Source organism: Rhinolophus sinicus, chromosome 9 (genome assembly GCF_057876585.1).
Source record: "Rhinolophus sinicus isolate RSI-liver-muscle chromosome 9, RSI-T2T, whole genome shotgun sequence".
NCBI lineage: Eukaryota > Metazoa > Chordata > Mammalia > Chiroptera > Rhinolophidae > Rhinolophus > Rhinolophus sinicus.
The window spans coordinates 40,669,323-40,695,975 of record NC_142509.1 but is presented as its reverse complement, the minus strand read 5'-3'; the positions used below and the strand labels follow the sequence as shown (position 1 = coordinate 40,695,975).

The 26,653-nt window shown below is 48.2% G+C and overlaps 1 protein-coding gene across 1 annotated transcript; it reads left to right on the top strand.

Annotated features, from left to right (window-relative positions):
• The first annotated feature begins 2,388 nt into the window (after positions 1-2,388).
• LOC141569170 (histone-lysine N-methyltransferase PRDM7-like) lies at positions 2,389-26,653 on the top strand. The gene is made up of 11 exons (XM_088801125.1): positions 2,389-2,487; positions 3,974-4,102; positions 4,498-4,621; positions 4,911-5,018; positions 10,429-10,478; positions 12,165-12,321; positions 12,943-13,044; positions 13,250-13,521; positions 13,900-13,967; positions 14,849-15,118; positions 26,266-26,653. The coding sequence occupies exons 1-11, from the start codon at positions 2,389-2,391 to the stop codon at positions 26,651-26,653; spliced, it is 1,767 nt and encodes a 588-aa protein (XP_088657251.1).

Genomic DNA, 26,653 nt, shown 5'->3' with positions numbered 1-26,653 from the left:
TCTTTTATTTTGCGTTTGGAGAATTGTGTTGTTGTTGTTTTGTTTTGTTTTTCTTTTCATTTTGCCATTTAAGGTGGGTTCTTTTATTCTGTTGTATCTTATTCCACTTTTTCTATCTTGAAGCTTGCTAGCTACACATTTTGTAAATTATTGTTTTAGTGGTTATCTAACGTTTACAATATGTAGCATTCACTTATCAACGTTTAATGTTACCTGATAGTTTTCCTCTTCGTGGACAATGGAGTTAGAAATAAGTGACAACTGTTTATAATCCTGCAGATTTGCATGCTACTGTTTATTCAACAAAACTCAAATGCTTTGCTAGGCAATTTAAAATGTCTGGGAGCAGTGTGAACAGGCTTCCCTGGGTGGGGAAGGCTTCCCACTTTCGAAAAGTGCGACTAGTGAGGTAGGCACCTTTGAGGCTTTGTTATTTTCCCACCAGCAGTGGTTCCTATGTGCTAGCATTTCAGCACAGGACCAATGGTTTAATGCATGTACAGTAGCAAGGAGTGGGGATCTTGGAATTTCTAGTAGGACCAGTTTGTTATTTGGCCCAAGTTACAGTTTCCAATTTTTAGGGAACCAACAGTTACTAGATTTACAATGCTGTTTCTTCTTTTCTGGGGTCAATGGTTGGGCATTTCAATTTCAGTAGAAACAGCCGGATTCCAAAAAGAATCAGGCCAAAGTCTAGCACAGTTCAAAGAGAACAGCCTGATTTCAAGAGTCAGGCTGAAGTGCCCACCGAGCAATTGCAAACAAAACGAGGCATTTAATCAGAAGAGGACGAAGCCTTAAAATAGACCCCGAATAGAGTCTGGAGAGCTTCAAACACAGAGCAGAAGCGCAGATTCAGAAGAAAGACTGTCAAATTCCAGGGTCCGCAAGGAAGCTGGCAGCTCAGAGGGCCCTGCGGGCACCGCCCCTACTAGCTCACCAGCCCCAGAGATGCCAGGGGTGGGTCTTCTTTGGATCCCCATATGGGCCATCAAATAATGTCGACCCTAAAAATAAAAGTTATTTTACCAGCAAAAATGGGTTTACTCAGAAACGGCAAAGAATTGCCATTTTGGACAAGCGAACTACAGCAAAAGTCATAGGCAAGTCCACAAATAAAGGCGAGGAATGTGATTTTGAAAAGAAGAAGGCAGTTGGGAGGGGTCATTTTGAACGAAAAGTCCATTGGGGAAAAGCCGAGTTCAGGGTGACGATGGTTTCTCATTGGCTGAGATGCTGGGAAGCCAGTTTTTTGCGGGAGACTCACTGCGTATCTTTCTCATTGAGGCGTATAATTGATGATTTTTTCCCGTGGAGGATTCTTCTGTGAGGGTCTGTCATTGACCTCGGGTCGTACTATGTGAGAGCGCCCCCTTCTGGCTCCCCAACTCGACTTTACTGACATTTCCCTTTATTAAATTTCACAGTAATAAATCGACAGTTACTTGGCTTATTTGCAATACATGGAAATCATGTTATATTTCTGTGATCAAAACTAGGAAAGGGCCAGAAACACTCTTCCCACTTAATCTTGTGAGAGCCAGTAGATGTTAGACTGACCCTCCTCTGTGGATGCCCTGTCTTGGTATTTGATGTATTCTTTTTGATGCAAAATATTTGTAGTTTTTTCGTTTTTGTTTGGTTTTCTCTATATTTTCTTATTTCTGAATCCTTTTTAGACCTATATAACTTAAACATGCCTATTACTCCTAATGCCCCTTCTTTGCTATTTAAAAATCTCCTAGAGGTTTTTCTAATATACTTATTATTTCTTTTGTTCTGTTTGAACCTTTGAAACATATGGACACAAAATGAAACTGTGTCTGCATCTTATCTCATCAGAATTTACTGAATTACAGTCCCGTTCCCCCTCCCCATGTGATGTGATATTCACCACACACTAACTGGTAATATAGTTCTTGCTAAAAGTGGATTTTACATATTACATTGCTTTGTACACCTGAAACTAATAAATTTTTAAAAAGTAGGGTGGGGGGAGTGGAGTTTAAAGGGCATAAATGATCCTAGGAGAAAGTTTGGGATCCTGACTAAAGTCTGGTGGAACAAAGAATCTTTGTCGTTCCACAGATGGCCACGTCCGCCCTAAAGACCTGCCGCGAGGTCCACGCTCCAGGCTCAGCAGTGGACGCTGGGTCCTGAGGGGCAGGTCTTTCACCAACATCAGCTGGAAAACAAGCAGTGAAAACCACTAGACTGTGCTTCCTCGCTGAAGGCTTCTTGACAGACACTGGCAGGATCCAGAGCAGCCAATCCCTGCGGAGTGGGGCGGGAGCTTCCACAGGAGGTGTGAAGAGCCGGCGTCCGCTGCACTCCCACACCCCGCCTAGGACTGGGTGCTGCTCCTGACTGACAGCTAGGCTCCGCCCCATGCCCCACCCTCTTGGCTTCTGTCCGCCAATTGGCGGGCAGGACCCTATGATCGCAGCAGTGATTGGTGGCTTACGCCTGACACAGCTATATAGGCGGGTACCTCGCCCTCTGCCGCTTCTCAACTCCTGAGGGCGGGGAAGGCGCGCAGCCTGGGAGGCGGCGCTCGACGGGGTGAGCAGTGCGGCTGAAGAGCCCGGAGACTGACAGGAAAACGGGGCCTTTGCCACGTGAAACCCTTATAAACCCTTAACCCGAGACCTTCAAATTCCTGCCTCAGAGACACTCGATCCGCTCACCCTGAGAGGCTCCAAATCCTGTCAGCCTCGAAGGACCCCAAATCCTGTCAGCCTCGAAGGACCCCAAATCCTGTCAGCCTCGAAGGACCCCAAATCCTGTCAGCCTCGAAGGACCCCAAATCCGCTAACCTGGAGGGACCGCAAATCTCCTCGCCCAGATACACACGAAATCCCCTAATGCTTAGACCCCCAAACACCCTGAAAACCGAATCCCCCGCAGCCTGAGAAACCCCCAAACCCCTCAGCCTGAGAAACCCCCAAACCCCGCAGCCTGCGAAACCCCCAAACCCCGCAGCCTGAGAAACCCCCAAACCCCGCAGCCTGCGAAACCCCCAAACCCCGCAGCCTGAGAAACCCCCAAACCCCGCAGCCTGAGAAACCCCCAAACCCCGCAGCCTGAGAAACCCCCAAACCCCGCAGCCTGAGAAACCCCCAAACCCCGCAGCCTGAGAAACCCTAACTACAGCAGGCACCCGAAGACCAAATTCCGCAGCCTCAGACCCTAAATGCCCGCATCCTGGGAGCTCTGAATCTCTGCGGTGTCGAAGACCCCAACTTACCGCAGTGTCGGGAACCCAGGGCCCCTTAGTGAGACACCTCACGTTCCTCAGCCTCAAAGGCCCCACATTCTCTCAGCCGGAGCATCTACGTCTCTTCAGCCTGAAAGACCCCGACTCTTGTCCCGGGAGACCGCAAACACATCAGCCCAAGGGACCCACACCTCCTCCACCTGAGACCGCAAAGCCCCCCCACCTGAGGCGCCCAGTCCCTCCGCCTGGGAGACCCCAAAACTTCTCAGCCCGAGAGACGCCTGGCCCTTAGAGAGCGACGCTGCTCTGTGCCCAGACTGTCCCGGAATTCCCAAACCCTTCCGTGGGGAATATTCACTCCTCTCTCTGGAACAGTCCTGATGGCCGGCCAGACCCCATCCCAGCAGTCAGGGGCCTCCGAGTCTCCTTGGGGCTTCTCTGGCTCGCACCTCAGGACGCCCCGCAAACACCCGCAGCCACATCCCCCCAGATGCCTTTGCTGCCTCTCCTGAGATGGGCCCAACTACAAGGGGGCGAAAGAAACCAAGCCCAGCTCCCAGTCGGCTGGTCTGTCGTGGCTGGCGGAGCCCCTCCCGTCCCATCAGTGCGCCCCCAGACTTTCCCCACGTGCTCTCATCCTTGCTGGGGTCCCCACATCCTCCTTCTCTGGGCACCCTGCCCAGATGGAGAAGACAGGCCTGGCTCTGGGCATTGGTGGGGGCTGTCACCTCCTCTCAGCCCCTTCTCCCTCCACAGGCACCTTGGCCCGTACCAGCCTCTGAGCCAGAACGGGGTCCCCCTGGTGGTCCCAGCACCATGAGCCCTGGCAGGTCCCCAGAGGAGAGCCGGAAAAGAAACACAAGGAGCAGAGGGTGGAAGCCCAAGGTGAGAAGTGGGGGAGGCCAAGCCAGCCTGCAAGCGGGGTCTGTGGGAAGGATGGGGAGAGGGGCCTGGTGACAAGGAGCTGGTGCCCAGAGGACCAGACTCCCCGCCTGCACTGGTGGGCTCCCCTCGCTGTGCGTGTGCACAGAATGGGGCGCTTGGTCCTGTCTGGGACATTGGGGAGAACGGGACACTAGCGTCAGCAGCTGCTGTGTTGGGAAAGCTGGTGTTTGCTCCGTTCATCAGGGCACAGCGGGAGGGAGAGAATGTCTGCATCCTTGTTTCACAGAGACCACCCGGAGGTCTCAGTCAACACCCTGCACACACGGGGAGGAGAAGGCCCAGCCCGAAGTGCTGACTTGTAATAAGTTACTGATGCAACCTATGATTTTCTCGAGGCCAACGATGCTTTCAGAGACATTTCCACGTACTTCTCCAAGGAAGAATGGACAGCGATGGGAGACTGGGAGAAAAGCCGGTACAGAAACGTGAAAAGGAACTACGAGGCGCTGCTTGCTCTAGGTAACAGGACAAGCTGGGGCCGTGAGCTTGGGAGCCCTGACACGCTGTATTACTTGGCCTCACTCGTTCTCAGGTGCTCATCTCCCTGCCTCTCCCTTCTGTGTGCAGAGCGACCTGGGTGAGTTTTGTTCTTTTGTGTGAGGGCAGGGCTGGCACTGATGGTGCCACACTCGCAGTGCCATGTTTTAGACCCTCTCGGCCCACCCAGTCCATCACAGAGAGTTGCTCTGGTGCTTTGTTCCTCGTTCAGGCTCTTCCCTTTCAGGACAGAGATTTTGCTTCGTTCCAGGTCTCAGAGCCTCTCGACCAGCTTTCATGTGTCAACACAGGCAGGCCATGAGACCCCAGGCAGATGACACTGAGGATTCTGATGAAGAATGGACTCCAAGGAAGCAAGGTGAGGGGCCAGGAGGACTCAGAGGCACCGTCCTGAAACTGACCTGGGGTAGATCTGAGCTGCCTGTCAGGGGTTAAGGAAACAGTGTTTGCTTGTTCAGCAAACAAGATGCCCAGAAAAGTGTTATACAGAAAGCGACAGGTTCCTATCAGGTTCTAAAATGTGTACAATAATTATATGTTTACAGATACATGAATAAGCAGTAACTGTATCGAAATCTGAAAGTGAATAAGAAATAACAAATTCAGAATAGTTACATTCCAAGAGAAGGAGGAATATCTAGCAGGTGACTTGCCTATGTCTGGGTTAGCTTTTTGTTTTTGAATTTTAAAATAGAAATAAAAAGATCTGAAGCCGTTGTGGCAGAATCCTGACATTAGGCTAAATGGTGCATGTATACATTTTCCAGTGCAATTCTTCATACTTTCCAAATGTTTACGATTTATCATTTTTAAAACAATTATTTTTGCTACACAGTGTTAATTAAAGGGCAATTGCAGAAACCTTAGTTACACTGTAAATCCACCAAAGAGCTTTCTAACACTAATCTCATAATAGTTCAGTTATTGGATTAAATGTCCTAGATGAGGAAATGATTAAGATATTATGTAAAGATATATAATTTACTTACATATATTTTATCATAGCACATAATTTTCTTACACCAAAATGAACCCGATTTTTGTCTTGATTCTGGGGGAGGTTTTCAGACAGTTGTTTGGCCTCCCTGATGTCTCCCACATGGCCCCTTGACAACCACCATTCAATTTTGTTTCCATAAATTTGATTACTTTAGATAGCTTCCATAAGTGGAATCATGTGGTGTTTGTCTTTTTGTGTTTGGTTGATTTTACTCTGCGTAATGTCCTCAGGGTTCATCCATGTTGTACCATATGATGTGATTTCTTTCTTTGTTAAGGCTGAATAATATTCTATTGTGTGCATTTACCACATTTTCTTTATCCGTTTGTCCATCGATGGACATTTAGGTTGCTTTCCCATCTTGGCTATTGTGAATGATGCTTCAATGGGGGTGCAAATATTTATTCAAGATCCTGTTTTCAATTATTTTGGATACATACCCAAAATTTGGATTGCTAGATCATATGGCAGTTCTATGTATATTTTTTTTTTAAAGGAGGGCACAGCTCACAGTGGCCCATGTGGGGACCAAACCGGTAACTTTGGTGTTATCAGCACCGCGCTCTAACAAACTGAGCTAACCAGCCACCCCCTATTTATAATTTTTTGAGGAATGTTTATACTATTTTCCATAGTGGCTGAACCATTTTGCATTCCCACTAACAATGTGTAAGGATTCTAATATCTCCACATTCCTGCCAACACTTGTTATATGACATTTCATTGTAGCTTTCATTTGCATTTCCCTTTGATTAGTGGCATTGTCTTTTCATATGCTTGTTGACGTTTATATATTTTCTTTGGAGAAATGTCTATTCAAGTCCTTTTCCCATTGTGTTAGTCAGCTCAGGCTGCCGTAATGAAATACCACAGACTGGATGACTTAGACCACAGAAATGTGCTTTCTCACAGTTCTGGAGGCTGGAAATCTGAGATCAGGGTGTCGGCATGGTGAAGTTCTCTTCCTGGCTTGTAGGCAGCTTCCATCTCACTGTGTGCATGCTTCTGAAGAGAAAGAAAGAGAGCCTATCTCCCTTCTGATAAGGGCACCAATCCCATCATGGCAGTCCCATTCTCATGACCTCATCAAACCCTAATTACCTCCCAGAGGACCCATCGCCAAATACCATCACATGGGAGGTTAAGGTTTCAGTGTATGCATGGGGAAAGGGGGGACATAATTCAGTCCATAGCAACCAGTTTTAATAGGATTATTTGGTATATTATTATTGAGTTGTAGAAGTTCTTTATATGTTATGGATATTAACCCTTACCAGATAGATGTTTTACAAATATTTTCTCCAATTCCATATGTCGTCTGTGTGGTTTGTTGATTTTTTCTTTGCTGCACAGAAGTTTGTAAGTTTAATGTAGTCCTATTTGTCTATTTTTGCTTTTGATGCTTGTGCTTTTGGTGTCATATCCAAGAAAGCATTGCCTATTTGAAGCTTTACCTCTAAGAGTTTTACAGTTTCAGGTCTTACAATTAGGTTTTTAATCTGTCTTGAGTTAATTTCTACATATATGCTGTATGACAAGGGTCCCTCTTCATTTTTTTTGTGAGTGGATATTCTGTTTTCCCAGCGCCATTTGTTGAAGAGATTATCTTTTTCTCATTGTGTAGTCTGTGCACCCTTGATGAAGATCATTTGACCATATACTCAAGAGTGTCTTTCCAGGCTCACTACTCTGTTCCATTGGCTTGTGGGTCTGTCTTTATGCCAATACTGTGCTGTTTTGAGTACTGTAGCTTTGTAGTATGTTTTGAAATCAGCAAATGTGAGGCCTCCAGCTTTGTTCTTTCTCAAGATTGTTTTTTGCGTTTCAGGATGCTTTGAGATTCCGTATTTAATTTAATTTTGATATTCCATAGTTTTTATGCAAAAAAATACCATTGGGATTTTGATAGGGATTACATTAGTGGATGAAAAAGGGGTTCTACGGAAAGTAACTTCACAGGGTGATCTGATCATAAATTCCTAACTGGGCAAGTCATGGTGGGTAGTCACGCCTCAGTCATATAACTGTTTAGTAAAAGGCTTCTCTTTGCCTTAAGCAAGCTCTGTTTATTGTTTCTGTGCATCTACATTAACACACCTTGGAAATGCCTCTTTTCAGACACCTCTGAAGCTTAACCACCCTCAAGAGAGCACAGAATCTTGTTAGCTCTCTTGTAGTCCACTCCCCACCTTCCTTTTTCCCACCTTCTGGTAATCTTCCTTACATTCCCTCCTTAATGCTAAATGCATAAAAGAAGCTGAAAAATGTTATTCTGAGAAGCATTTTTCTCAGTCTGTTGAGCTCTTGCTTCCAGGCATATATTGTTTGGCTCAAATCAATTTTGATACAAATGATCTACTGTTTGGACATTGACACTTTGAATCTTTAGATTATTTTAGGAAGTATGGACAGCTTTACAATATTAAGTATCCCAATCCATGAGCATGAAATGTCTTTCCATTCACTTCTTTAATTTTATGTCACCAATGTTTTATCATTGTCAGTGTACAAGTTTTTCACCTCCTTGGATCGGTTTTTTAATTTTTTTTCTTTGCTCATTTTTTAAAGTTAGTTTCAGGTGTACAAAACAATATAATAGACATTCACACCCCTCGCAAAGTGATAACCCCCCTCCCCCAACCTACTAGCCCTCTGACATTGTATACAGCTGTTACAATTCCATTGACTCTATTCCCTATGCTGTCCTCCACATCCTGTGATCATATATATGAAATTATAGTTGACATTAAATATTACTTAGCTTCAGCTTCAGGTGTACAGTCAGGCATCTACACCGTCCTAGGTTTATTTTATTTATTTATTTTTTGAAGATTTTATTGGGGAAGGGGAATAGGACTTTATTGGGGAACAGTGTGTACTTCCAGGACTTTTTTCCAAGTCAAGTTGTTGTCCTTTCAATCTTAGTTGTGGAGGGTGCCGTTCAGCTTCAAGTTGTTGTCCTTTCTTTCTTTTTTTTCTTTTTTTTTTTTTTTAATTAAATTTATTGGGGTGACAATTGTTAGTAAAATTACATAGATTTCAGGTATACAATTCTGTATTACATCATCTATAAATCCCATTGTGTGTTCACCACCCAGAGTCAGTTCTTCCATCACCATATATTCGATCCCCCTTACCCTCACCTCCCCCCCCCACCCCCCTTACCCTCTGGCAACCACTAAACTATTGTCCGTGTCTATGAGTTTCTGTTTCTCATTTGTTTGTCTTGTTCTTTTGTTGTTTTTGGTTTATATACCACATATCAGTGAAATCACATGGTTCTCTGCTTTTTCTGTCTGACTTGTTTCGCTCAGCATTACTCTCTCAAGATCCATCCATGTTGTCACAAATGTTCCTATATCATCTTTTCTCACTGCCGAATAAGTTGTTGTTCTTTCAATCTTAGTTGTGGAGGGCGCAGGTCAGCTCCAGGGCCAGTTGCCGTTGCTAGTTGCAGGGGGCGCAGCCCACCATCCCTTGCGGGACTCAAGGAATCCAACTGGTAACCTTGTGGTTGAGAGCCCACTGGCCCATGTGGGACTCAAACCGGTAGCCTTCAGAGTTAGGAGCATGGAGCTCTAACTGCCTGAGCCACCGGGCCGGCCCCTAGGTTTATTTTTCATTAATTCTTTTTAATGCTATTATAGAAGGAATTGTTTTCTTAAGTTCCTTTTTTGGATTGTTCGTTGGTAGTGCATAGAAATACAACTGATTTTTGACTGTTGATTTTGTAGCTTGGAATTTTGCTGAATTGATTTATTAGTTCTAACAGGATTTTTTGTGGAGTCTTTAGGAATTTCTACACATAAGATCGTGGCATCTGCAAACAGATGTAATCTCACCTTTTGCTTTCCAAATTAGATGACTCTTTGTTTCCTTTTTTGTCTAACGCTATGGCTAGGACTTCTAGTACTACGTTTGTTTCATAAAATTTCCTGGGGCTCAGAGACAAAAGGAAGAGGCTGACAACTCCATCTTTACATCAAGAGTTTATTAGGGGAACTTACACATGAGACGCCTCTTGGGCTGCAGCGAGACACCATGGATGTCCTCCGCAAAGTGTGGCAGGAGCTAAGGGGTTATACAGAACAGGGCAAGATGGATGGGGGTATGGAGTGTGACCACCCCAGATGAGAGGGACATCCTCACATGCTAGCTTGGGGAAGGGTACTGGCCTGTTCCAGGAACCGGCATGAACCAGCGTAGTGGGAGGGTCAATCACACAGTCTCTGGGGATTCTGGGGAAGCAATCTCTGTTCTGGCCTGCATCTAACCAGACCTAGCACGAGGGACCGACATCAGTCATCTCAGGGAACAGTCTCTCCTCCACAGTGTTGAGTGGAAGTGGCAAGAGTGGGCATCCTTGCCTTGTTCTTGATATTAGAGGAAAAGCTTTCAGTTTTTCACTGTAGAGCAAGATGTTAGAGATGGACTTTTCATATATGACCTTTATATTGAGGTAATTTCCTTCTGTTCCTAGTTTGTGGAGTATTTTTGTCATGAAAGGCCAATTTATTTTTTAAATAAATGTAATAGATACCTTATGAACATAGAATGAAACATAGCTGAGGCTTTGTCTAGTTTTAAACATTTTAAGAAAATTAGTTGATGCCCCCAATAGAAGCATAAGCCTTAATGGTACCTCAGAAACCATTTCCAATGGTTTGTACTTGTCAATCTCTGATTCAGAATTCTGTGTCCCCAGTAAGAATCTCCAGATTTTGGAAACATTTACCAACCAAAACACTGCTTTCTCATCACCTTTTAGTCATGCCTTCTTGGGTGGACTTCAGAGTGGGACAGAGTAAACACCAGAAGGTGAGTAGTTCCCAAGTCCTGTTGTCGAGAAAATGTTCCTCGTGGATCCACATGCAGGTAAGAGAAGGAATTGCAGACTGTTCTAGGGACTGCTGCCTTCCTTTCCTGGTCTCTTCTACACAGTGTCGATATCTTCATCATTTTAATAGTGAATAACAAACAGCAACAACGCGAGCTGCCACTTGTTTTATTTTTATAATATTTCAGACTTTAAGAGTTTTACATGAATACACTTACAACAATCCTGAAGTAGGCACTGTAACTATCACCATTTATAGATGAGGAAACTAAGGTTTCAGAGTTACAGAAATGTCTGATTATGTGTCTGAGAGCACAGTGTCAGGGGTAGTGCAATCTAATCCAAAGCTCCTTCTCTAAACCACTTAAGAACTCATTAGAACATCATCATTTTACAAAATTTGCACCGTCTCATCCATACATGTTTACATTGTTCATCTGACTGACGAGCTCAACCTCGGTTCTTTCTGCCATGCTACATTGAGAGGTGCACGACAACCCTCTGACTCAGGAAAGCTTTCTGGTATGCAGGCAGTTTGTGCAGTGAGTGGTCCCAGGGGAGGGAGGATAGAGGACCCCAGCCTCAGAGCCTCCCCTTCTAAGTAAAGGAATCACCTCCTATCCCTGAGGAGCCTCAAGACTGATGACTAAGAAGCAACAGATAATACAACAACTTTAGGACTTCATGTCGGTCACTCGCTATTCCACAGACGCTCATCCCTCTGTAAGGTCTTCATATCAGTCACTCACCATTCCACAGACATTCGTCCTTCTGTAACGACTTCATGTCAATCGCTCACTATTCCACATCCCTCCGGAACTGATTTCAAATGCTCATTCCTGTAGGTGGAAGTAACAGCTTCTTTCGCTGAGCTGAATCAGGTGACGCTCATGTAGTTTGGAATTGTTTAGAATCAATGCTTCCCTCTGTACTGCGAGCTCTTTGAGAGGCTGCTCCAGATGTGATTCTTCTCAGAAGTCCCTGGACCAGCTCAGGTCCCCTGAGGGCCCCCTGAATGTTTTCTGAATGAGTGATTTCAAATTTACAAATTAAACTAGAAGTAAGAGGGTCAATGAATGTTGAAGATAATATCTGTTAGATTTCAAAAATGGAGACGGCTGAAGGGATACGTTGATAGCAGGACTGTAATCTCACTTCCATATTGAATTAAATAGCTCACAAAAAACTTTGGTAAATGTTATTACATGCCATGGTCTCTAACTCATTAAGAATGACCATGTTATGGATCAGGACACTAAAGAGAACTACCTCGTGGTACAACCTTATTAAATCAGAATTGATGGGAACCAGTTAATCGAATTACAAACATTCTTTCCAAGATAGAGCAATTTGCAACTTTCAGCATAATTTTCTTTGTTGTCTAGATACGTATGTTTCTCCCAACCCTTTCTTTGTTCTATTCCCAATCTCTCTCACTCCTACTTTTATGGAAAAAGGTGGAAGGAAAGAGCCTTAAAGCATGGGTTCTAGCCTTGGACTCATTACCCACATAGGCCCTTTCTGTTCCCTCTAATATTCATACTCCCCAGGAACTTCCAAAGGTAGTCAAAGTAGTAATTAAAGTCATGCCTGTGAAAACACGTCATAAGCCCTAAAGAATTAAAGAAACACATTTTATCTCTTAATATGTGGCTATCACATTGAAGGTAACGTCCAGGGCACCATCAAGGAACAAACCTAGTTTGAAGGAATTGTCAGGAACCACAAATTTGCTGAAGGCAAGTGGCTCAGAGCAGACCCAGAAACCAGTGTCCCCTCCTGGAGAAGCAAATACCTCTGGACAGCACTCTAGACAAAAATCAGGTAAGAGAAAATAATTTGGAGACTTCAGTTCCTCTGAATCCTCTGGAAAGGTTGATAAGTGTGGCCGAGGTTTGTGGGGTGGACTTTGAGTAGGCCTGGGTTTAAGGTGGACTAAGCTGAGACCTCAGGTTGGCTCTGGGGCTTTGGGCAAATCTTACATATTCTGTGGGCTCCTGAATGCTAATCTGTAAAGTGAAGATAAGGATACAAAGCTCATACATTGTTTGAAAGCATTAAATTACATTTCAAAGAATTGACACATCCAAGTTGTCTAATAAATCCATCTATGATAATAGGGACCATACTTTCTTGGTGTTGTATGCTCAATGCCTAACACATATTGGGCCCACAACAAATATTTTCTGGATGAGTAACTATGAATGAACCATTTTGTAAATAGGAAGACTGGGAAGTTAAACCTGATAATGTGAAGAGCTAGAAACTAAAATTGAATCAGCCACCTGTAGTCATTGTGGAGTCTGAGTCTCTGAACCAACAGTTAAGGGAGGACAAACAGAAAAACAGGTGACATTTTGATAGTAGATTTCGTGTTTTCTGGCAAAACAGGGACTAACATTACAGAGCCCGCCAACCTCACTCACCTTCTCGTCTCCAACTTAGGAATCAGGAGAAAGGAGATTGAAGTGAAGATGTACAGCCTACGGGAAAGAAAGGGCCATACATACCAAGAGGTCAGCGAGCCCCAGGATGACGACTACCTGTGTAAGTGACCCTCACAAGCAAGGCTGTTATGTCTTGACATGATAGTTTGGTCTGGTCATTTGGTCCCCAAATCATTCCCTTCCTCTCGTGGCCTGGAGTACAGGATTGAGGCTCAGTGATGTGACTGCCTGGCCTCTCTCTGAAGCTCTTTACGTCCAGGAACACACACTACACCTTCCCTAATCCCCGTTGCTCTTGCCTCCAGATTGTGAGAAGTGTCAGAACTTCTTCATTGACCGCTGTGCTACTCATGGGTCCCCTACATTTGTAAAGGACAGTGTGGTGGATAAGGGGCATCCCAACCGCTCAGCCCTCACTCTGCCCCCTGGGCTGAGAATCAGAGTGTCGGGCATCCCTGAGGCGGGGCTTGGAGTGTGGAACGAGGCGTCTGATCTGCCGCTGGGTCTGAACTTTGGCCCCTACGAGGGCCAGATCACAGAAGATGAAGAGGCAGCCAACAGTGGATACTCCTGGCTGGTGAGAAGCATCTACCTGTCCCCTGTCTCCTGTGGGTTGGGGGCCACACTTACATGCTGGCACGTGTATGGGGACACTACGGTTAGCTTTGTGTGCTGAGTGTACTTTGCGTGAACATGGCACTCCAATTTAAAGACCAGAGGGTAAGCGGGAGCAAAGTGGTGCAGACGCAGCAGAGGGGCCCCTCCGTGAGGTGCTCCTGCTGAGTGGACAGATCGACTCAGACGTGTAGATGGTGAGCGAGAAGCATGTCATGTCATCACAGTTGGCAGTGGGATCCATGCAGGCTGAAAGCGCCTGGATGACAGTGGAGTAGAACAATTCTTCTACTACCTCCCCACCAAAACAAAGCCTTTAACTTCTTTCCCTGAACCTCAGATCACCAAAGGGAGAAACTGCTATGAGTATGTGGATGGAAAGGACGAATCCCAGTCCAACTGGATGAGGTAAGGCCAGTAGGTGTCTGGGTTCCAGACAGGACCCTCATCAATGTCAGGCCACTGGTCCTTCCCTTCTCATCAAGCCTCACTCAATGGTCCCCTCGATCCCCTGCTCTTTTCTCCACACAGTGCTCTTTCGTACCAAGAGACATGAAGAAAAAAGGAGATAAAATATGGTACATGTCCTCAAAATGCAACTTTCTATGCTGTACAAACTTTGGGCCCTGGAAAAACCTGGAAGGGGCAGAGATTCACTGGGGACCCTGGATTCATACTTTAATCTAATGAACACTTATTCAGACAGTGGGATTCCTTACATACACAGATCACACAACCCTAGTCCTTATGGAGGACTTACTGCCAACAGACGTGAAACAATTGATTTTAGAAAAATTTAACTATAATTTTGCTATTTTCAAGAAGTTCACAGTGCAAGGGTACCCTAAAACAAGGGACCTTTGACCTGTGAGGACAGCAAAGCGCCCTAGCCTTGGTTCTAAACAGACCTGGGTCCTGCAGCCTGCAGAGCGTGAGCGAGCCAGTCTGGCCTTGGGCACCTTGGCCTCCTGACCCAACCCCTTTCCTTGAGGGGTTCTCTGCTATGGGGGATACAGAATACGAATGAGCTTTATTGTCCTGTCTTACGTGCTGCCACAGAGACCTCCAAGGGCGGGGCAAGCTTTCTAGGCAGCACTTGGACGCAGGCGTCCACAGGACATTGTGCGAGGGGCTTAGATGTGGACAGAAGGTCCCCCAGGAGTGCACGGGGCAGTGGGCGACGTCAGAGCCCGAAGGCTTTCCGTATCAGGAGGGCAGCTGGACAGGGATCTGGCACGTAGTGGGAACTTAGCACCTGTGTTTTCCCTCCTTTCGCCTCTCAATCCCAGGTATGTGAACTGTGCCCGGGATGACGAAGAGCAGAACCTGGTGGCCTTTCAGTATCACAGGCAGATTTTCTACCGAACCTGCCAGGTCATCAGGCCGGGCTGTGAACTGCTGGTCTGGTACGGGGACGAGTACGGCCAGGAGCTGGGCATCAAGTGGGGCAGCAAGTGGAAGCAAGAGCTCGGGGCGGAGACAGGTGGGCAGTGCAGTTCTTCTTCAAAATGGAAAGAAAAGAAGGGGTTCTTGGAAATGCTCATGGTCCAACTCCTAGGGTACAATCCTGTCTAATGTCAGTCAAGTTTCAAATCAGTTGCTTCAGAAATGAAGGATTCATTTCATATATGTTTGACTCTTAGGAACAATTTTTATATTTTTTATTTTTGTTCTGATCTTTTTATCCCCCAGCTGCATTTCAGATTGAAATCCTTTCAATGGGACCTGACCCTCTGTCTTGTCCAATCCGAGTCCCACTTCCCGACAAGAGATCCAGGCTCATAGGGCTCCTCAAATACCTTTTCGAATGGAAGGCTCAGATTCAGCTTTACGCAGATGCTCCCTTTAGCCACGACTCCATCCTGCCTTGCGCATTTGTGGATCTCCAGGCTGGGTGGTTCCTGACTTCACAGATCCTTTCCCCACAGAGGACGTCACTAGGGACAATTCAACCTAAGTCATCAAGAGTGTTCTTAGCTCTCAACACAGTAAAATAGCTGCAGACACTGTCTCACAGTGATACGCTTGTTAAAAGGCAAAATTCAGACGAGTACATCTGAGGTTTTAATTGGCGTTATTCATGAGTCAGCAGAAACCCATGTAGCATCTACCAGGGCGCCCCAAAGGATTGTAAATGGAAGGTTGTTATATGGAGAAGGGTGGACAAGGGAGCGATTAGCAAAAGAAAAGATTATGCGGGGGCTGGGACAGCTTTGGGGAGAAGAGTTTTTATCCTGCAGCTTGCCTCTTCTTTCCATGGGGTGGGATGAAGAGGGTCCACAGATGATCTCACTGGTATTGACCAGAAAATTCCAGAATGGTTGATGAAGACGGTTTCTGGGAGAGGCTGAGACTGCAGTTAGATCGGGTATTAAATCTAGTGTGTTTTCATGAGCTTTTAGCATGAGTGACGCCATTTGGGGCCTGTGGTTTTTCTCTTTCATGTGACTTACAAGAGTCTTGTCTATGGGGAAGGGCCACTGCGCTGCCATCTATAAAAGGACTGAAACTGCCTCTGATGCTTCTTGGAAGTCCCCAGTGTGGGCAGTATGTAGAGAAGGCCCTTGACAGGGGCTTTCTGGGTTTGTGAAGATGTAGTGCAGAACAATGGGATGAAAACAGACTGTAAAGCAACCCTTTGTGGAAGGCAGAGCTTGCCTTGTCGACACAGAGACCGACCAGTGGGGCCGGTCTCACCAGGACACAGCACACGGCCCAGGCAGCCTTGTCAACACCTGCCCTGACCTCAACTTTCTCTTTCAGCAGGATCAGAGCCGGAGATCCATCCCTGTCCCTCCTGCTCTCTGGCCTTCTCCACTCAGAAATTCCTCAGCCAGCATGTGGGCCGCAGTCACCCCTCTCAGGTCCTTCCAGGGACATCAGCAGGGAAGCACCTCCAGTCGGAGGAACCCTGCCCAGAGGATCAGAGTCAGCAGGAGCAAGGGACTGATCCACACAGCTGGGATGACAGCGCTGACGGTCAAGAGGTCAAAGGAAGGTCCAAACCTTTGCTTAAAAAGATCAGGCAGAGGAGGATTTCAGGGGCCTTTTCAAAACCACCCAATGGGCAAACGGGGAGTTGTAGGGAACGTGAGAAAATGGTGGAGGGAGAACCCAGGACAGACCAGAAAGTGTATCCGGAGCACACAGGCAAATTATCTGTGGGAGTAGGAATGTCAAGAACTGTAAGAGTCAAGCAAGGCTTTGATGATGGGTCACATCTCATTCAGCACCAGAGGACACACTCAGGGGAGAAGCCCTATGTTTGCAGGGAGTGTGGGCGAGGCTTCAGTGTAAAGTCATGTCTCATCAGACACCAGAGGACACACTCAGGGGAGAAGCCCTACGTTTGCAGGGAGTGTGGGCGAGGCTTCAGTCAGAAGCCACATCTCATCACACACCAGAGGACACACTCAGGGGAGAAGCCCTATGTTTGCAGGGAGTGTGGGCGAGGCTTCAGTCGGAAACCACATCTCATCACACACCAGAGGACACACTCAGGGGAGAAGCCCTATGTTTGCAGGGAGTGTGGGCGAGGCTTCAGTCGGAAACCACATCTCATCACACACCAGAGGACACACTCAGGGGAGAAGCCCTATGTTTGCAGGGAGTGTGGGCGAGGCTTCAGTCGGAAACCACATCTCATCACACACCAGAGGACACACTCAGGGGAGAAGCCCTATGTTTGCAGGGAGTGTGGGCGAGGCTTCAGTCAGAAACCACATCTCATCACACACCAGAGGACACACTCAGGGGAGAAGCCCTATGTTTGCAGGGAGTGTGGGCGAGGCTTCAGTCAGAAGCCAAATCTCATCACACACCAGAGGACACACTCAGGGGAGAAGCCCTATGTTTGCAGGGAGTGTGGGCGAGGCTTCAGTGTAAAGTCAAGTCTCATCAGACACCAGAGGACACACTCAGGGGAGAAGCCCTATGTTTGCAGGGAGTGTGGGCGAGGCTTCAGTCAGAAGCCAAGTCTAATCAGACACCAGAGAAGCCCTGTGTTTCCCGGGAGTATATGAGTGAGTTATTAGCATTAAATCGTTTCTCAACAGCCACAGAACGACTGTAGGCACCACATACTTGAGGGGGCTTCAGAGGGAGTCTTCTGACCCCTTACCCTCCCCAAGAGTGTAATGAGTACTGAAGTAACTGCTTAAACAAATCCTCCACTTTCATGACAAAAGATAGACCAATAGTTCCTTTAGTGCTATGGGGATGTCAACACCAATCTCCTCCATGGTTTCTCTGGCCTCCTGTTCTAATAAATTTTGTCTCCATACAAATCTCCAGGCCACATACTTCATTCCCCCCTTATCACTGAAAGCAGAGGTGTCCAGGAGGGAGACAGAGAACTCATACTCTCAGCCACATGAGCTCAACTCCTGGAAAGGTGTGAGTCTGGAGTCACTGTAGTTAGTTTACTGACCATGGAGAGAAATCTAGAATTTGAGACAGACTCACTGGGGAAGGGAATTCCCTGGACTCCTGGGAAGTGTGTCCTTTTCTCCTAAGAGGCCCCACCCTCCTCCTTTGGCTTCTCTTGGCTCCTCTCCTGGTTTCCTAGGACCTCTGTAGTCGCCGAGGTGAAAGCCAGGTGGGGATGTGTGAGTGTGTGTGTGTATGTGTGCCTGGCTCTGTCTGGGGCTTGGTCTCCCGCAGCCTTTCCTTGCTGTCCCTTCCAGGTCAGCATCTCATGGTGCAAAGCATATGGACTCCAGATTAGACCACAGTGGGTTTGACTCAGCTCTGCCCTCACCAGCTGTGTGACTTAGGGTAAGATGCTCAGCTTCTCTGTGCCTGTTTTCTAACCTATAAAATGGGAATGGTGACCTCAGCCTTGGGGGCTGCCGCTCACAGTTGAGTCAGCAGAGGCAGAATCTGGCTCAGAGGATGGCCGAGAATGCAGGTCTCTCCCTGAACACCTTTCAGTTCCCACGTCTTCTGGGTCTTTGCGCTGGGCTAGGAACGTAAAGACCAGTTATGGGCCTGGGAGCCAAATTCAGAGGTTGGGCTGCCCCCACTTTTCTCTGCACAGACTCGGCTGCCCTGAGGAGGTGTGGGGTCAGGGGGCACTCCCTCCAGGCCACTGCCCTTCCCACTGACCCTGGCAGCCTCAGAGCCTCCGTCAGCACAGGCAGGCGATACTGAGAATAAGCCGAGACAAGGCCCTCACCGGCCCTGCCGAGAACCGACTGTGGGGAACATCACCTACAGGAATCAGTCCCACTGTAAGTGGGTCTCTGGGCCCCTGCACGGCCTCACCTGTGTGGCCCGTCACACAGTAGCTTCTGCAACACACCTCCCCTGTACCTGGCCCTGCGTGGTTTAATGCACCCAACACCATCTCAAAATTCTTAATTATTGTGTCTTTAAACTTACATTTGTTACTGAGGTTGATGGGACAATGCTATGTGATGAGCAGACATGCATCGTGTTGGTCACGCCTGGCCACCCGTTCACAGATGAGGTCCACGAGGGCACTGAATCCCCATGGACCCAGTGGGTGGGAGTCCAACAAGACTCCTGTGAGAACAGGGCGGCCATGTGCCGCTGGGGTGCGAGGGCGCTGACAGCTCTAAGAGGCCATGGTTTCCTTGGAACCAGAAATGACTTCAAACACAGAGAGAAGTGACAGTCAGTGAGGGCCCTATCACACCCTCTCCTACGTGAGTTACCTCCACTTCCTGGGGAGACCTAAGCCATCTCTGTCCTGTTCCTGCTACGATGGGCTCAGGAAGGCTGAATTCCAACCCCCTTAGAGGAGACACAGAGGAGTGCAGGCCACCCCGGGGGGAGTCCCAAACCCCACGCACGACCTGCAGCAATGAGCCATCTGCCCCTCTCCCTGTGCCAGGCCTATGAAGAGCAATTGCAGGTGAGGGGAGACAGGTCTGTTCCCTCTTCCTCCCCATTCATCAACAAACCAAATTCCTAGCGTGGCCCAGCCTCCAAGATGGACCCCCAAATCTACCTCCTGCCATCCACACCGTTGTGCATTCCCTCCTTCAAAGACCAGGGCTGATCTGTGAAAATGGTGGTGAGCGACTCCCAAAGCTGTCCTAAAAAGGCATTTGGGCTTCAGCCTTGCTCGAGCTGTCTCACAGGGGCTCAGATCACCTTGTGCAGGGAGCTGGGTGTTTACACACCCTTCCCACCCAGCTGGCAGCTGCTGGCAGCCAGTCCTCGGTTTGAAGAGGAGGCTCAGGGAAGTGAGTGCTGCCTGACATCTGTGTGTGTGTGGGGGAGGGGGGGGCAGAATGGTCAGCCAGGAACCCAGAACTGCAGAGCATTCTCCACAGCTGGAGTTAGGCAAGCCTGACCTCTGACCCCATGCCGTGGACTTAGGTCTGGAGTCTGGGCTAACCGAGTCTGCAGTGATCGGTGAATAGCTCCAGGCCCCCCCCCCCTTGGCTCCTCCCCACCGGCTCCAGTCGTCTCCTTGCACCCCCAGGCCCTCACCTCACACCCCAGCCTCTAATCTCCCTCCCGCCCTCTGCCCCACCCCCTCCCTGGCACCTCGCTCTGCCTTGGGGCCAAGCAGCCAATGGCTGGGAGGATGGCAGGTTGGATTCAGGGCTATGCTCCTAAGAGGGGCGTTCCCACTGGTGCTCCCACGTGGGGAGGGCCAGACTGCCACACACACACACACACAGAGGAGTAGGAAGCGACCCACCGAGTGCCTTCAGCCCCAAGTGTTGGTGGCCTCGTCCCTACCCAGGGAGGCCCATGATTCAACAGTGGATGAGGGCCTTTACCAAGTGGGGGATGGCAGAGAGAGTGGGTTCCCCCCACCCCAGGGCAGGTGTTCAGGTCCTTTGAAATGTTACAGTGACAGCAGCAGGTGTAGAAACTTTGACTTCAGTTTCCTAAGTCTCTACCTGAGCAAAGATTTTTATTATCAGAGAAGAAGTGGGTATAAAAGGAAAGAAAACACATCGCACCAAGGTTTGGCACACTGGCCTGACCCACCACCAATCACTGACCATCAGAGAACAGCAGCAGAGTTGTGCCAAATAGTCCTTGAGACCTTAGTCCCTGTGAAGCTAAATCCCACAGTCAGGGAGAAAACTGCAAGAAACCAGGTCTCCTGACAACCAGAGAAGCCAGAGAGAGTTTCATGGGAACTCATGGGAATAGATAACTGTGGTCCTTTAAGTGAAGGGCAAAGCATATATACCGGGGCTGCCAAAAACTATATGCAAGTGGACACTTTGGTCAGTGTTGCTCAAGCAGTAGGTCGCCGTAATCAGAAGTGTCTGGACGCTGGTGGTAACCGCTCTGAGCACCTCTTGTAATCGCAGACGTCAAACGTGACTTGTATTCATCTTTTGTTATCGGTATATATTGAATATTACAACTTTAATACAGTTTTCCTTTCTTAAAATGTGTATATATGTTTTGGGCACCCTCTGTATATACAAAGAGAAGAAGAGAAGCAAAAAAGAGAAGAAGGTCAAATACATGGTGATGGAAGGAGAACTGACTCTGAGTGGTGAACACACAATGGGATTTATAGATGATGTAATACAGAATGGTACACCTGAAATCTATGTAATTTTACTAACAACTGTCACCGCAACAAATTTAAAAAATAAATTTAAAAAAAAAAGAGAAGAAGGAGAGAGCGAGAACAAGCTCCTGGGTTGGACAGATTGTTTCCCAGGAGAGGATAGTGCTTTGGGAGGGACCTGGTGGGGCCCAAAGTCCAAACTTTTCTCTGATCACCAGCCTGGTCTCTCCTCAGTCAGAGGGGCAACAATTTCTAATTGCTTAGCCCAGAGTGGCTCCTAATCTAATCTAATATCTAATATAATCTAATCCTTTTCTAGGACAAGTATCTGGGGAAGCCCCAACAAACCTCAGGGCCGCCAACAGGAGCCATCTCCTGGCCTTGTCCTTGCCGCCCCAAAGTGTCCCCAAGCTGCAGGGCACGTCCTCAGGCCCACTTGTGTCCGATGGGTGTTGGGGCCGAGTGTGAGCGAGCGGGACGGGGAGGAGGGGCAGAGGGTGGCTCAGACCAGCTGGGTTCGCGCGCCCCCTGCTGTCCGCCAGGCACAGCGCAGGACAGCGGTGCTCAGTTCAGCGCTGGCCAATCGGTTCCCTCCACGTGACTGGGAATCTGAATGGCAGACTTCTGGTTATTTGGTGCCACAACTTGGACATTCCAACTGGAATAGGGCCCACCATCCCCGTGCCTTGATCAGAAAATATAGACATAACAAAAAGCAAAGTACAAAACTCAATTGACTTCCTATGTTGGTGCCCTGGTCTGAAGATTTGTGCTCCCCAAAAATCACATGCTGGGACCCCAAAACCCAGTGTGAGGGTGTTAGGAGGTGGGGCCTCTGGGAGGGGAGTAGCTCGCGAGGGTGGAGTCCTCATCAATGGGATTTGTCTCTTTGTAGAAGCGACCCCAGCCCCTTCCTTCACTCCATGTGAGAGGAGAAACCAGAAGTGGGCCACCACAGAGCGCCCTCGCCCTAACGGGACCTCAGAACTGTGAGAAGTAAATTTCTATTGTACACAAGCCACCTACAAAAAGATGCTTTGTTATAGCAGCCCAGATAGACTAAAAATAGCAGCAAAGATGTGTAGAAAAAATTATAATTTGAGATGAAAAAATATATTTATAATAGCACTTCTAAGTCCTTAAGTATAAATCTAACAAAATATATACAAACACGTATTCAGAAAACATTGAAGCATGGTTGAGAGAAATAAAAATATAAATAAACTCAGAGGTATTCCTTGTTCAGGATTAGCACACTCAATATTGTTAAGATGAAAATTCCTTCTAACTTGATGTAAACATCCAGTGGAATCCCAATCAAATTCCCAGCAAATATGTTTCTAAACATTGAACACGGGGTGACCGGTTGGCTCGGTGGTTGGAACGCAGTCCTCATAACACGACGGTGCTGGTTCAGTCCCAACATGGGCCAGTGAACTGCGCCCTTCACAGTTAGACTGAAGGACAACTACTCGACAGGGAGCTGATGGGTCCTGGAGAAACACACTGTTCCCCGATATCCCCCAATTTAAAAAACAAAGCAAAACACTGAATATACAATATAAGACTGAAGAACAAAGTTAAAGAACACACATCAGATCCAAACACTTCACGTAAAGCTACAATAACGAAGAGAGTATGATATCAGTGAAGGAACAGATAGACCCATGTAAATATGGTCGTGATTTGTCACAGGGACAAAGACAATTAAATAGAGAAAGTATGTTCCACAAATGGCAATGCAACAATTGGAAACCATAAGGAAAAAACTGACTGTAGAACCAAACTTCGCAACTTACACAAAAACTCACTGAAAATAGTCCATAGACATAAATACTCCAATGCAAAATTACACAAATTATAGAAGATGACCCAGTTAAAAAATAGGCAAAGGGCTTGAATAGACTTTCCTCCAAAGAAGATCCACAAATGACACATGAAAAGATGCTGAGCATCACGAGCCACCAGGAAAATGCAAATCAAATCCACAGTGAGACACACTTCACACCCACTGGGACGGCTGCTGTCAAAACCAGATGCTGATAAGCGCTGCAGAGGATGCGGAGAAACGGGAGCCACACAGCTGCTGCTGTGGACACGAGTTGGGCAGTTCATCAAAAAGCTAAACAGAGAGTTGACATACAACCCTGCCATTCCAGTCCTAGAAACAGGAGGGTTCAAACAAACACTTGTTCACGAATGTTCACAGCAGCTTTGTTCACAATCATGAAAAAGTGGCAACAACCCAAATGCCCATCAACAGATGCACAGATAAACCACACGTGCTGTGCACACAACAGGAAGATATTCGGCCATAAAAGGAAGGGAGCACCGTGATCCTGTAACACGGACGAACCTGGAAAACATTATACTAAGAAAATTGTGCGGAACACACAAACATCAACATACTGTATGACTCCATTTATAGAAAATGTCCAGAACAGAAAGTGGATGAGTGGTCGCCAGCAGGCAGGTTTCCTGTTGGAGCGACGAAAACATTTTGCAACTAGACAGAGGAGATGGGAGCGCAATAATATGCACTAAACGTCACTGATTGGACACTTAATTGTGAATTTCACCTCTTGAAAAACAAAGAAAAAAGAAACTGACCACGGCATTCCCTGACTTAGAGCCTAAATCCATTAGCCTGGCCTCCCAGGCCCTGCAGTCCAGCCACCGTCCAGGGCCTGGCCAGCCACATTTTGGACAAGTGTGCTCCAGCCACACTGTCCACTCAATTCCTCAACCCACGAGCCCAGGGCCCCAGTCTGACTCCTTCAGAGATGCCCAGCAACGGGCGACTCCCTGAGGGCCCGTTCCCACAGGTCTTGGGAACCTTGTTGCACTATAAACCCAATCTGGGCACGAGGTTTCCGAGGGCCACGGCCTCCCAGCAGGGGAATCGCATCTTCTGAGCAGGCGGTGTGCAGCCATCTTGTCATGTGACCCCAGGGCAGCTGTAGGAGGTGGTGGTCCCATGTACTGACTCACCAATGACCGCACAGCCACTAAGTGTCTTCACACTCAGGGTATGAGTCAAGTGACCCTAGCTGTGGCCCAGGTCCCACGTAATCCCACACAAGCTACGCAGATGCTGTTAGAAATACACCAGCTGGGGGCTCCCTGGGGGCAGTTCCAGGAAGTGGATTCACGCTAGTGTTTTCATTCTTGGTTAGAGCTTAGGATGCCGGCCCCCACTTTCGTGCACACATCCCCCCAATACTAAAAAGGAAAGCCCAGGGACAGGGGATGCCTGTCTGGAGAGAAGGGGCTTTGCCTGTGGGGGTCTGGGGCTGCAATGCACCTTTCTGCCCAGGCTGCAGAGGACATTGGGAGCCCAGAAGAGGTGCCTTCTGACTTAGCACACAGAGGGATGAGCCTACATCTCATGGTACCTTCAAAACTTTAACACCTCCAACCTTGAAAGAGTCTCCTCTCAGCCCACACCTGGCAGGTGGCTCAGGGTCCTGCAGCCAGGACTGAGACACCAGTGGGTCCTGGCGGGTGACAGCAGTGCCTCAGGGCCAGCAGGAAGGTGCTGGCTACTGGAGGAGGCAGGGACGCTATTAAGGGTTGAACCGTGTAACCCCCTCCCCAAACTCCCATCACAGTCCTAACCCTGGACCTGTTTCAGACCACCACCCCACAAACTAGTGACACAAAAAGAAGAGAGTGACCTTTTGGGGGAGAAGCTTGGCTGCCAACACCCTAGTCAGTCATTAAACTAAAGTCAATAACGGGACGGTCAAAATCATGTGCTGCCTGGAAGATGCCACGAGGCCCAGGAGTCGCTTTTGGATACTCCTTCTGAAAATGTGTGTCCCGAATTACAAAGAAACAGCACACATGGCCACTTTGGGGGACATTCTACAGAACTGACTTGTAGTCTTCAAAAATGTTCAGGCTGTGAAAGTCCAAGCTGAGGGCGTTACAGGTCATGTCACCTGAGTGCAGCATGTGACATGGATGAGCTGACAGTTTAGGGCCCTGGGGAGAACTTATCAACTTTAATGGGGTCTGGAGATTAGAAGGGAGTGAAGCACCAGTACTGACCGCCCATCTGTGCCAGTCACCGGATGCATGTGTAGAATTCTACAGCTGAAGGGAACAATAAAAGCATTAGAGGGATGGGGCACCAGGTCAGTAACATTCTCAAATGGTTCACAGAAAAAAGATCTCTATATTCTATTTGCAATTTCTCGTAGTTTTGCTATTGTTTCAAAACAAGTTATTTAAAAACTGAAATGGTCAGGGTTCTAGGGAACACAGAATGAGTGAATGTCTGTGTGCCGACAACAGTCAGCACTGACCGGGCAGATTACACAGCAATCGTCAGACCAGCTGTGTGAAGGCCCTCCTGCCGCTTGTAATATGGCAATAACGAGAGCTCACCCGAGAAAAGGCAGCGGGGCATCAGAGGCCCACTGGTGTTTCCTTTCAGTACCCCCAAAACATCGTCAGTCCAGGGCTGCTGAGATGCATGCTGTCACTGCGACAGCACTCACCTCTGAGCCTTTCCTGCGCTGCCCCACCCTGCTCCTCTAGTACCCCCTCCCCTCTGTTTCCACCATGTTCTTATTCAGGAGTCGTTATGTCGTTCACTACTTCTCTGGGCTCAGTGAGAGCGGGGACCATGTTTGTTGGGGTCATCAGATTTCCCCAGCATCTGCCAGATGGAAGCCCGTGGTTAGGCATCTCTGCGAGAGGTTAGGAAGTGGCACGGGCCAGGCGCTGGGCAGACACCCTTTACATTCCTGCAAACAGGAGCCATGGGGCCTGCAGGAGCCGGACTAGCTACCGTCTGTCTGGTTTTAACTATTTTGATTTTGAAACAAAACATTATAATTTGAAATGCATGGATTTAAAGCTTGCCGTAATCACACAAATTTCAAAAAGAATTTAAGACACACTGTACAACGGGATGAACTTTGCTGCGGCTCCCGGGGCCCCTTCTCGGGCTGCCTCGCTTGCACAACTGCTCCAGTGGTGGTACTCAGTCCCTCCGTTTGTCCGCTAAGGACAACAGGCCGAGAGTTGACATAACTTACACGGGTCCCAGAGTGGGGACGTCAGCAGGCTAGCTTCAGTGTCCAAGCAAAGAGCACTGACCATTACACGGATCAGGGACGGGGTCAGGGACGGGCAGGTGGCTCTGCCGGCAGCCTCACCCCTTACAGCCCATGCGTGGCCAAGGCCCGGCGCCCCCGTACCTTTCGGGGCGCGCTGCTCCCCCGCGGAGGCCGAGACCCCTGCCCGCGGCTCAGCTTTCGGTGCCGCGGCGCCCGCCCCGGCACCCACGCCCCGACGCCCGCGTCCCACTTCCGCGCTTGGCGCTCACGTGCTCTGCCCGCACCCACGGGGAGGAGGCGCCACGGCGGCGCGGAAGGTGCGCGGTCGCTACAACGTTTCGAGGCCGCGGCCAATCCTGGCCAGGGCCCCGCCCGACGACCCGGGACTCCGGGCTTTGGCCCCTGGGCCCCGTGCGGGGATCTGTGGAATCCGGGGTGCGGAAGCCGCGCCACCCCTCGCCTTGGCGACAGCTGGGCGGGAAGGGGAGGAGGAAGCTGTGACCCTTGACTGA